The sequence below is a fragment of the Megalobrama amblycephala genome, linkage group LG6 (assembly GCF_018812025.1).
Source record: "Megalobrama amblycephala isolate DHTTF-2021 linkage group LG6, ASM1881202v1, whole genome shotgun sequence".
In the NCBI taxonomy this organism is placed as follows: domain Eukaryota; kingdom Metazoa; phylum Chordata; class Actinopteri; order Cypriniformes; family Xenocyprididae; genus Megalobrama; species Megalobrama amblycephala.
In genome coordinates this window covers 44,087,877-44,102,112 of record NC_063049.1, presented here as the reverse complement: position 1 = coordinate 44,102,112, position 14,236 = coordinate 44,087,877, and the positions used below count along the sequence as shown (strand labels likewise).

Here is a 14,236-nt window from a genome sequence, read left to right as displayed (position 1 = left end):
TCAGCTGTAGAAGAAGAGAAGAGAAGAGCTGAAACACATCAGCTGACCCGTCCTGCAGACACATGTGTCCCTCACACACTCACAGAGGAGGAAGAGGAAATTACACCAGGACAGATCAAATCCCGCAGAATTACTGAAGCAATTATTCAAATATTGTTCTGAGCGAACACTGATTCACTCACACACACACACACACACACACACACTGTGATTTAATAATGTCATCAGATCAACATCAACACAAGCATTATTAACAGTACACAGTAAATCAAACATCAGACGTGTGTGTGTGTGTGTGTGTGTGAAATCAATGAGAGCTGTGAGGAGAGAGACGGACAGAGCTTCAGTGACACACACTCACTCTCAAATACACACACACAGTCACCCACACACAGTTACATACACACTCACACACTCTCTTTCTCTCACACACGTGCACACGCACACACACACACTCACTCTCTCTTTCACACACACTCTCTCAAACACGTGCGCACACACACACACACTCTCAAACACACACTCTCACACACAAACACACACACACACTCTCTCTCGCACACACACAAACACACACTCTCAAAAATATACACTCACACTCTCAAATACACACACACACACACACACACACACACACACACACACACACTCTCTATCAAACACACTCTTGCGCGCACACACACTCACTCTCTCTTTCACACACACTCTCTCAAAGGCGCGCACACACACACACACACAAACACACACACTCTCTCTTAAATACACACACACACACACTCTCTCTCTCTCAAATACACACTCACACAAACTCACACACTCTCACACACACACACACACACACACTCTCTCTCTCTCAAATACACACTCACACACACTCACACACTCTCACACACACACACACACACACACACTTACAAACTCACACAGACACACACTCTCACACACAAACACACACACGCTCAAATACACACACACTCACAAACTCACACAGACACACACTCTCACACACAAACACACACACGCTCAAATACACACACACTCACAAACTCACACAGACACACACTCTCACACACAAACACACACACGCTCAAATACACACACACTCACAAACTCACACAGACACACACTCTCACACACAAACACACACACGCTCAAATACACACACACTCACAAACTCACACAGACACACACTCTCACACACAAACACACACACGCTCAAATACACACACACTCACAAACTCACACAGACACACACTCTCTCAAATACACACAAACACGCACACACAAACTCTCACACAAAACACACACACACACACTCTCTCTCTCTCTCTCTCTCGCACACACACAAACACACACTCTCAAATATACACTCACACTCACACACACACTCTCAAATACACACACACACACACACAAACACACACTCTCAAATACACTCACACACTCAAACACACACACACACTCTCACTGTCTCTCTCTCACACACACTCACACTATCAAATACACACACACACACACACACTCACACTCTCTCAAATACACACACACACACACACTCACACTCTCTCAAATACACACACACACACTCACACTCTTCTCAAACACACACACACACTCTCACTGTCTCTCTCTCACACACACTCACACTATCAAATACACACACACACACACACACACTCACACTCTCTCAAATACACACACACTCACACTCTTTCAAACACACACACACACTCTCACTGTCTCTCTCTCACACACACTCACACTATCAAATACACACACACACACACACACACTCACACTCTCTCAAATACACACACTCACACTCTCTCAAATACACACACACACACACACTCACACTCTCTCAAATACACACACACTCACACTCTTTCAAACACACACACACACTCTCACTGTCTCTCTCTCACACACACTCACACTATCAAATACACACACACACACACTCACACTCTCTCAAATACACACACACTCACACTCTTTCAAACACACACACACACACTCTCACTGTCTCTCTCTCACACACACTCACACTATCAAATACACACACACACACACACACACTCACACTCTCTCAAATACACACACACACTCTCAATGTCTCTCTCTCACACACACTCACACTCTCTCTCACACACTCAACACACACACACACACACACACTCCGATTAATCATGCAACCCTAGCTAGTCGTACACCATAATGAAAACAATATGAAAATATGAAATCATTGTCATGTCAATCCCTCACTGAACTCCAGCTCTTGATTTCCGCACTGATGTTTTGATGAATAAAAACAAAGGAAAGCAGATGTGATTGACTGAACAAACACAGACGGAGGATCAGAAGTGACTCGGGCCCTTTGTTTCAACTCATAGTCCTGCATTCATAAATATGCTAATGTTATGCAAATGCCATGTAAATGAGGCTGACTGACCGACCCCACAGACGCTGCGGTTGGTCTCCGTGTGCCTTCTGAAGGTCATGATATTATTACTCTGACACGAGGCACTGAATTACTGGACACGTTACAACCTATTTAACATCACGATCTGTTTGAAAGACGAGAGAGAGACTGATGAATTCATAAACAGAAACAAAGGTGACGTCATTGCAGTAACGGCTGCAATTACGTGTGATTAGCTTGTTGTTTTTTTTGGGTCATGTGACTCCAACAGTTCATTAGATCCCCGGCGCGCGGGAGCTCGTTAGCGCGGCCGTGAACTTTCAAACCTCGTGTGAAATGTCGTTAATATAGGTCAAGCTCTCGCTTCAGCCGCGCAGGGAAGTGAAGTTTAGACGCCTCGCCGCCTTCAGGTTGTTGGCTAATTGTGCCAATAATAGAGCCCATCACGCAGAGCAATTATGCCACGGGAAGATGACAAAAAGAAAATCACAAAGCAGCAAATGTGCAGCAGAATAATGACAGGCTGTCAGCAGCCGTACCGAAATAACTCAGATCTGAAGGGAATAAAGGCTGCCCTATCGAGAAGTATTTACATGAAGTCTATTTTAACATGTGCCACACGTGTGCGTGTGCATGTGTGTCTCTCTCCTCTTTACCATGATCTCACCACAGTAATCTCTGCTGTGTTCAGTTCAGCATAATTAAGCATTCTCCCTCCAAAATCTCATTACTAAAAAAAACTAAAATCTGAATGTTTATTGCACTGAAATCCTACTGATATGTCACTTGCATAATAATTTGGAACACAGTGTACACACACACACACACACACACACACACACACACACACACACACACACACTATATTTTATATATATATAAAATTACATTATTATACAGTACAGTCCAAAAGTTTGGAACCACTAAGATTTTTAATGTTTTTAAAAGAAGTTTCGTCTGCTCACCAAGGCTACATTTATTTAATTAAAAATACAGTAAAAACAGTAATATTGTGAAATATTATTACAATTTAAAATAACTGTTTTCTATTTGAATATATTTGACAAAGTAATTTATTCCTGTGATGCAAAGCTGAATTTTCAGCATCGTTACTCCAGTCTTCAGTGTCACATGATCCTTCAGAAATCATTCTAATATGCTGATCTGCTGCTCAAGAAACATTTAATGTGTACAATTGTACAAAATATTTGTGTACAATATTTTTTTTCAGGATTATTTGATGAATAGAAAGTTCAAAAGAACAGTGTTTATCTGAAATCTAATCTTTTGTAACATTATAAATGTCTTTACTGCCACTTTTGATTGATTTAATACATCCTTGCTGAATAAAAGTATTCATTTCTTTAATTTATTTTCAAAAAAATAAAAATAAAAATTCTTACTGACCCCAAACTTTTGAACGGTAGTGTATAATGCTACAGAAGCTTTGTATTTCAGATAAATGCTGTTCTTTTGAACTTTCTATTCATCAAGGAATCCTGAAAAAAAAAAAAGTACACAACTGTTTTCAACATTGATAATAATCATAAATGTTTCTTGAGCAGCAGATCAGCATATTAGAATGATTTCTGAAGGATCATGTGACACTGAAGACTGGAGTAACGATGCTGAAAATTCAGCTTTGCATCACAGGAATAAATTACTTTGTCAAATATATTTAAATAGTGCACAGTTATTTTAAATTGTAATAATATTTCACAATATTACTGTTTTTTACTGTATTTTTAATTAAATAAATGTAGCCTTGGTGAGCAGACGAAACTTCTTTTAAAAACATTAAAAATCTTAGTGGTTCCAAACTTTTGGACTGTACTGTATGTAATTATTATAACATAATATATTTTTATTTATATATATATATATATATATATATATATATATATATATATATATATATATATATATATTATTTTGACTATATATAAATATGAATAAAATATATAAACCAATACATTTAGTAAAAATAATATATAAATAATATTAATAATAATATATATTACAAAACTGCCAGCCATAAGACTTACATTATTATATGTAATTATTATAACATAATATCTTTTTATTTATTATTATATATTATATATATATATATTTATATTACATATTATTTTGACTATATATAAATATGAATAAAATATATAAACCAATATATTTAGTAAATATATAAATAATATTAATAATATATATATATTAATTACAAAACAATAATTATATATAATAATGTTTTATTATTTAGTTCATATAGTCAAAATAATACATAATATATAATTTTATTGATATTATATATTTATTTATATTAATAATTTATATTTTAAATGTATTATATATATATATATATATATATATATATATATATATATATATATATATATATATATATATATATGTATATATATAAAACAAATAGTATTAAATATATAATACATATATACATACAGTAATATATACAATAATAATACAATTTCATATATATATATATATATATATGAATATTATATATTTATTTATATTACTAATATATATTTTAGATTTATTATATATATGTATTAATTACATAATTAGTATCAATTATATAAATTAAATATACATATATACATATAATATATAACAAATACAAAAATATATAAATAATATATTTTTATATTTGTTATATATTATATTACATAATTAATATCAATATATCTATATATCTATATCTATATATCTATATCTATATCTATATCTATATATATATATATATATATATATATATTACACACACATATCACAATACAAAAAAAACATTATTATTATTTAAGAATAGGTTTCATATTCTTTACACATTTTTTTTTGATTGTTGATTGATAAAGCTCAAGTAAATCATCGTGGTTGTGCATATCCCAGCATTCCCTGCAGCACAATGAACACATGACACAGCAATGAGAAGTTACGCTCGGATCAGAACAATGTGAATGAGGGAAAGGAGCTCGATGACATCATTTCCATCATTAAAGCACGAGCGTGATCGAGACACATCCCAGCGTGAGCGCACGAGGCCAGATTTTAAATGAGCTGAAAGGAGAAAAGAAAGATAAACATCATTTATTTTCTCATTTTCATCTGGTGATGGTGAGGGCAGAAGGGATCGAGTTCCCTGCGCTCGGGCACGTTCCAATCAATCAGCCGAAAATCACATGAATCATGAGCCAGATGAGTTTGAGAAGGAATGAAAAACAATTAACTCCTGCCTGTAATTGCCACAAGAACATTCATTTCTCTTCATGCATATTTAAAGGACAGGCTTTAATACACTTACCTCCACGTATAGGATAGGAAAAATCCCAATCTTATCTCCCAGCATGCCTTCTGCCCAGTTATCGTCCACTCTTCGTATCACGGTCAGAATCTCGTCCTGTGAGAGAGGAAACACACAGTAAACACATGCAGAAAACTCTCCTTCAGTGTTTATTCTTGCATTGTGGAAATATGTTGAAGAGATAAATCACATCCTTATATAAAGCCACATTTAGTTTTCATATTTACAGCCGAATGAGAAATGAAATGGAATATGTGAACAGGAAGATCATCTCCCAGCATCCATCACAACACCTGCCCTACAGCACAGGGAGGAATCATGATCTCACTGCTGTGGAAGCCGTTTCCACCACACAGGAAAAAAAAATCATGCTTTGGTAAATCTTAATTATGACATAAAAGTCAAAATCCTGACATACTAAGACCTAATTATGGCATGTCATATATATGTGATTAAAAAGTCAAAATTATGAGAAGTAGGGCTGCACGATTTATTGTGATAAAAATTGCACGCGATTTGGCAAAGGCTGCGATTATTTAATGCACATTTAATGTACAGCTCTGTGATCAGTAGTAAATGCTTCTCTATCTGAAAGCCAGAGGGCGCTCTTGCGCAGAAACTCCAAAATATGCCCTGCAGCAGAAGAAGATAACTCGCATCATATCGCTGTAGCTGAATAAATATGTGCATGATTTATAAATCGAGGGAACGAAATAGGAAATTGTGCGCACGTTTTAGTAAATCAAGGGAACGAATTAGGAAATCGTGCACACGATTTTGCCTACTATTTTTTTTCCTGCATGTCATGTCCGGGGCTCCGTAGAGTTTGGAGTAAAAACATGTTATTAAATGTTGTCTTTTGTTGGACAAGATGTTAATAAATGCTTCTCATGTCTGGAAAGAAGTTTGACGCGTGTTGCTTTTTCAAATGTACATTATAAGCGACTCAAACTCGCTGTGCTTTCAGATGGATTAGCATTTGGAGCCATACTTCATTGACAAGCCACGCATAAAAAAAAAAAAAAAAAAAAAAACAATCGCAGCCTTTGCGATTTCATAATCGCGTTTAACTGATAACCGCGTTCAAGTTCAATGTTATTTTTCGTATCATGCGATATATCGTGCAGCCCTAATGAGAAGTCATAATCATGAGATAAAAGTAAAATATTATGACATACTAAGTCTTTTTTGAGATAAAAAGTTTAAATTATGACATACTAAGTAATTTAATGATCAATTATGACATACTAAATCCTAATTATGAGATAAGTCAAAATTATGACATTATAATTATGAGATGAGTCAAAATTATGACATTATAATTATGAGATGAGTCAAAATTATGACATTATAATTATGAGATGAGTCAAAATTATGACATTATAATTATGAGATAACTCAAAATTATGACATTATAATTATGAGATAAGTCAAAATTATGACACCATAATTATGAGATAAGTCAAAATTATGACATTATAATTATGAGAAGTCAAAATTATGACATTATAATTATGAGATAAGTCAAAATTATGACATTATAATTATGAGTCAAAATTATGACGCCATAATTATGAAACAAGTCAAAATTATGACACAATTATGAGATAAGTAAAAATGATGACACAATGAGATAAGTCAAAATTATGACATTATAATTATGAGATAAGTCAAAATGATGACATAATTATGAGATGAGTCATAATTATGACATTATAATTATGAGATAAGTCAAAATGATGACATTATAATTGAGATGAGTCATAATTATGACATTATAATTATGAGATAAGTCAAAATGATGACATTATAATTATGAGATGAGTCAAAATGATGACATTATAATTATGAGATAAGTCAAAATGATGACATAATTATGAGATGAGTCATAATTATGACATAATTATGAGATAAGTCAAAATGATGACATTATAATTATGAGATAAGTCAAAATTATGACACTATAATTATGAGATAAGTCAAAATTATGACATTATAATTATGAGATAAGTCAAAATGATGACATTATAATTATGAGATGAGTCATAATTATGACATTATAATTATGAGATAAGTCAAAATTATGACATTATAATTATGAGATAACTCAAAATTATGACATTATAATTATGAGATAAGTCAAAATGATGACATTATAATTATGAGATAACTCAAAATGATGACATTATAATTACGAGATAAGTCAAAATTATGACACTATAATTATGAGATAAGTCAAAATTATGACATTATCATTATGAGATAAGTCAAAATGATGACATTATAATTATGAGATGAGTCATAATTATGACATTATAATTATGAGATAAGTCAAAATTATGACATTATAATTATGAGATAACTCAAAATTATGACATTATAATTATGAGATAAGTCAAAATGATGACATTATAATTATGAGATGAGTCAAAATGATGACATTATAATTATGAGATGAGTCATAATTATGACATTATAATTATGAGATAAGTCAAAATGATGACATTATAATTATGAGATAACTCAAAATTATGACATTATAATTATGAGATAAGTCAAAATGATGACATTATAATTATGAGATGAGTCAAAATTATGACACTATAATTATGAGATAAGTCAAAATTATGACACAATTATGAGATAAAAAGTCATTTATGAGATAAAAGGTTGAAATTATGACAGCATTTACTGTTTGATCGGTTTAGTTTTCAACATTCTTCAAAATATCTCCTTTTATGCTGAGCAGAGGAAAGACACAGTTTTGACTTTCATAAAACACACATGATGAAACCATAAGACACTTTATTAATGACAAACCAGACAAATCATTGGTCAGTCAGACAGTTAGCTCCGCCCCAAACTCACATGATTGGCTGCATCAGTTATCGGATCAGTGTTCTGAAAGCATCACTCTTCAAGTCAAGTCGGCTTTACTTCTATAGCGCTTTATACAACACAGACTGTTTCAAAGCAGCTTCACAGTAATAAACAGGAAAATAAGAGTGGTAATGTCACAAACTAATTCGATTTCAGCTCTACAGAAGACAATAGAGTTATTATTCAGCTCAATTCAGTTCAAAGTTGATTCATTTCAGTTCAGTTGAATTCATGAATCAAACCACCAGTGACTGAATGTCACACACATTAATGCTTCAGTATCTGTTTCTCTATGAATTGAACTGATCATACAGAAGCCAAAGCAACTGAACTGACCTTATATAAAGAACTCATTTGATTCAATTCATATCAAGTTTCAAACAGCAGAAGCTTCCTGAACTCAGATGAGACTCAATCAAGTGTCTATGAATGACCGGTTTAGTATTCAGATCCTCGCCAGTCGCTCTAGCGCATCTTCCGACCTTCGTTCTTCTCTATGAAAGGCGTCTCTGGTCCGGACGCTCTGGTTTTCAGGACACATCTTTCCGTTTCCGTTTTGACTGACTCCTGGAGTACAGAGGCTGTTTGTAAAGCATTGAGACGTCTGAAGCCACAGAACAAACACTCCAGCTGCGCGGCTGACAGCAAACGTGAGGAACATACAGAAGAGAAAATGAACGGAGGAGAAGACGACTTTTATTTCACTTATATGCATTTAAAGTGAATTCAGCCACAAATCATTATTCTGTCACCATTTACCTGTTACAAACCTGTATGACTTTCCTTCTTCTGAGGAACATCAGAGAAGATATTTTGAAAAAACCTTTCAAAACTGTCCATACAATGAAAGTCAATGGGGACCAAAATATATATATATTTTTTTAATTTTATAAATTTAGCAGATGCTTTTATCCAAAGTGATTTGTCATAGAGGATTCTACATATATATTTAGTATAAATTATATACTATTACAGTTTTTGTTAATATTTTGAATTAGATTTTTATTTTTACAGCTTCATCATTTTCTGTTTTCATTTTAATTTTAGTTAAAGTTTTAGTAATTTTGTTGTGTTTTTGGCATTTTTATTGGGTTTATTGTTTTTTAAATGTCTATATATTTTGTATTGTAGTTATTTTAGTATTTTGCTTTAAATGAAACTTTAAAGTTTTTAAATTTTTATTTTATTTCAGTTTATATATATATATATATATATATATATATATATATATATATATATATATATATACACACACACACAAAAAATAGTAAAATATCTAGCAAAAACTAATAGTAGCCTAATCTAATATAAAAAATATTAAAAATATAAAAGCAATTATTGATGTAAACAGTCAGTTACAAAAAAAAAAAAAATTGGACAAATAAATACAATGAACAAAGATATGCAAATGCAAAAAACTGTGATTTAAATAGGTCTAACAATAATGCTGAAGAAATTGAAAAAGTAACAAGATAAAATATTGTATCTTAACATATTCTCAAAAACATCTTTTGATTGACACTTTACATCATCTTGCTCGGTCCTACACAATCTTCTTTTGTGTTTTAAAGAAAGAATAAAGAAAGTCATACAGGTTTGAACGACATGAGGGAGTGAAAATGACAAAATGGCAGAATAAACATTTATCAAAACATCTCACAAAGGCACAGCCATTCAAAACAGCATAATGCATACAAGAAGATGAGACACAACATAAGCAGCTGATTGTGCTTTTCTGAAGTCAAACAGTTGATCATATATAGCGCTAGCAACACCAGAGTCATGGGTTTGATACCCAGGCAATGCATGAAATGCATTTAATGCAGATATTTTTAATCAATGCAAGTCGCTTATATAAATGCATTTGTCAAATGCATACATGTAAACTGAACACAGAAACAGATCAGAAGGAATCTGGTTTCAGACCACCTTCGAAGGCGTCTTGATGTCTCCTGCTCCTGATACATGAGAGCAGGTGAGAGAGAGATACAGAATCACAGCTGTATTTACCCATCATGCACTGCGGCCAGATGAAAAGAGCTCTTAAACCTCACTGATGATCCACAGATGATCTTCAAACATACAGCGTCCAGTGATCTGTCATCCTTTACAACCTGAATCTTCATATTTTTTGCATCTTTGACAGTATGAATATTCTGATAAACATCTGCTTTTGTGTTTCACGAGAGGAATAAAGTCATAGAGTGACATGAGAGTGAATAAATGATGACAGAATTAGCATGTTTGGGTGAAATATTGCTTTAAGGCTGTATAATCTAAAACACATACATGTCCCACACTGCAAAAATAATGTTGTTCCTCAGTATTTCTGTCTTGTTTTCCAGCACAAATATCTAAACATTCTTAAATCGAGATCAAAACGAATGAAGATATTATATCTTGTTTTCTGAAAAAATATATCAAAATTAACTGAGTTTTTGGTTAAAACAAGAGCAAATATCTGCCAATGGGGTCAGAAAAATAATCTTGTTTTCCCTTTGAATTAAAATTATTTTTCTGACCCCACTGGCAGATATTTGTTCTTGTTTTAACCAAAAACTCACTTAATTTTGATACATTTTTTTCAGAAAACAAGATATAGCTGCGAGCAGCAGTTATTGGGGTTCAAGCACTTTAAGGTTTTTAAGCACATGTGTAAAAAGGAATAATGTTTTAATTAGCAAGCCTGTAACCATCTCAATCATAGATGGAAAAGAGGAAACTTATGGTTTATAAAGATTTTTAACAATCAAAAACCCAGAACTAGTTCACCAAAGTTGTTTTTATAAATAATCTCCAGTATTTAATAAACAATTCGATGGACAATGGCGGTCCTAGAGTCAAAGTTGCTCAGAATGAGGAGTTCTACCATGATATATGACAACATGGTGAATGAAGTACGTCCAGATTACATTCATACCATATAGAACATACTCTTTAGTGGTTGAAAAGTAATTACTTATTCAAAATAACCATTTTTTTCAAACAAATCAGTTCAGTGAATTATTCAATGACTCAATCACTTGATTCATTTCAGAATAAAGCACCGGTTTTGAACAAATCATTTGAATAAACGATTCAATGACTCACTCATAAAGATGGTGTATCTCTGAACCTTCAGAAAGAGTCGTAGTAAAATCAATAATTGAAATATGAAATATTTTAACAATATTTATATTTTTTCAACGACTTGCTCAATGTAGATGACACAGCTTTTTCTTGAACACTGATATGACTGAAATGACAGGACTGTTCATCTGCGAGTGCGAGCAGCAATTATTGGGGTTCAAGCCTGTAACCATCTCGATCATAGATGGAAAAGACCATTTACAGCCAATACAGGCAATTTACTATAGGGAATTTATGGTTTATAAAGCTTTTTAACAACCAAAAACCCAGAATTAGTTCACCAAAGTTGTTTTTATAAATAATCTCAAATATTTAACGAACGTTTCAATGGATAGTGGAGGTTCTAGAGGCAGTGTTGCTCAGAATGAGGATTTTTACCATGTGGTACGACTGTCGTGGGCATGTGCGAAAAATTGTGCGATACATGATCCTTTACGCACTTTAAAAACATGAACGTGCGCCGCAGTTGCCGATTTCTTTCAGATTTCTCACAGGCCTCTAGGGCCATGAGTCAAACAGGCCCAGCGAGTTTCGTTCCAATCGGCCTCCGCTAACCTTGTCTGATAGCTGCTCAAACTTCATTGGCCAATGGCAGTCATGTTTTTTGAGATACGTCGATGTCCTCATAGACAATCATGGCACCTCGGACGAAGACACTGCATGCCAATTGTCAAGTCGTTTGGACTAATGGTGAAGTAGTTATAGCCATTTTTCATGTATTTTTTCCTGTTATAGCGCCACCAAGTGGCCAGTCGCCGCATCCTTTTTCATGCGACCACAGAATGAGCTCTTACACACGTGTTCCAAATTTGGTCAAAATATCTCATTCCGTTCAAGAATTATAGCCATTTTAGTAAAAATGGCTCCGCCCACTTTGAACGTTTTGGCGACCCTTATTCGTGAATCAAAATTGTATTTATTTTTTTGATAACTATTGACAATCAGACTCCAGAGAAGTAATCATGGAGTAATGATGCTGAAAATTCAGCTTTGATCAGTGGAATAAATTATATTTTACTATATATTCACATAGAAAACAGCTGTTTTAAATTGTAATAATATTTCAAATAAATGCAACCGTGGAGAGCAGAAGAGACTTCTTTCTGTACGAGTCATTACAAAACTCACCACTATCTCTTGATTCAGGCAGTGATTTAACTGTACCAGCATCTGACAGAAGCGTTCATACCTTAGTGAAGGTCAGGCAGTCTTTGTCCTGGTCTTTGTCTTTGACCTCAAAGTCGTACAGCGCTTTCCCCTGCGGAGGCGTCTGTGACAGCGGTCGGATGCACTGGATGTAACTGGCCGGCAGGAAGCCGTGGAGGCCGTTCAACTCGCCGTGGAACCAGTTCTCGTCCACCTTCCTCCGCAGGATAATGATGTCGCCTTTGTTGAACTTCAGGTCACCTGGTTCTTTGCCCTCGTAGCTGTAAAGAGCTTTTCCACACGGCAGCTGAGGAACGTTCTAGAAGATGAAACAACAAAAAGGCACTGAGGTCAGGAACGTGACGCACTGATGGATCAGAAGCTTCAAGCGCTTCAACACTGGTAGGTCACGTGATAATGACATGGCGGCGAATTAAGTACATCCAGATTACATTCATACTATATAGAACGTACTTTTTAGGGGTTGTAAAGTAATTACTTTCAAAATAACCCGTTTTTCAAATGTATCAGTTCAGTGAATGATTCAATGACTCAATCATTTGATTCGTTTCTGAATACAGCACCAGTATTGAAGAAATCATTTCAATAAATTATTCAATGATTCACTCATAAAGATGTACCTCTGAACCTTCAGAAAGAGTCATAGTAAAATCAATAAATGAAATATGAAATGTTTTAATAAATATTTTTCAACAACCTGCTCAATGTAGATTACACAGCTCTTTCTTGAACACTGATATGACTGAAATTGCAGCACTGTTCATGTCTTCTTGTTTCAATGAGTCAAATGACTGAGTACAGCTGTAAAGAACAATTACAGTGATCTGAACTAATTCACATACTGAGCCACTTGTATGTAATTATGAGCTCTTGATATAGATGAATATGAAGCTGTGTGCTAATCAGTGTAATATTTATATTAGATATGATTCATGTTCAGTCAGGCGGGTGCAGGAATGGAGTGCTTGAGCAAACAAGTGATTATGATTTGCTGATTCTTTTGAAGAAAGACTCTTCTAGCGATGGTTCAGTCCTCTGACAGTAAGTGATGCCAAAACAGGAGACTAGTTAACCCCTGTGCGTCCTTATGGACATTTGTCTTTTTCAGTTTTGTTTTTTTGATCATTTTGCCTGTGTTTATGCCAACTGCATACATTTTGGCACAGGTGTGTATTTTTATTGGAATTTTACTGTTTCACCACCATTTCCTTTAATAAATCTATTTTACACTAGTAACACAAAATAGTTCCTCTCAGAACCCGAAGGACAAAAATGTCCCCATTGAAACCCATTAAAACTTAATCTCAGGGCCATTTATACTA

The 14,236-nt window shown here is 33.9% G+C and overlaps 1 protein-coding gene across 3 annotated transcripts in view; it reads right to left on the bottom strand.

Moving 5' to 3' along the window:
• The window catches only part of LOC125270820 (E3 ubiquitin-protein ligase SH3RF3-like), a 127,765-nt gene that overhangs the window by 28,834 nt on the left and 84,695 nt on the right, over window positions 1–14,236 (bottom strand). For all 3 annotated transcript variants that reach the window (XR_007185473.1, XM_048194802.1, XM_048194803.1), the window contains exons 2-4: window positions 12,937–13,212; window positions 5,739–5,834; window positions 1–4 (exon numbers count right to left, since the gene is read on the bottom strand). The exon at window positions 1–4 is cut by the window's left edge and continues 314 nt beyond it. Coding sequence is in view for 2 of the 3 variants with exons in the window: in XM_048194802.1 (XP_048050759.1) it covers window positions 1–4; window positions 5,739–5,834; window positions 12,937–13,212 (376 nt within the window). In the remaining variant the exon portion in view is untranslated. The remainder of the gene's footprint in view (window positions 5–5,738; window positions 5,835–12,936; window positions 13,213–14,236) is intronic.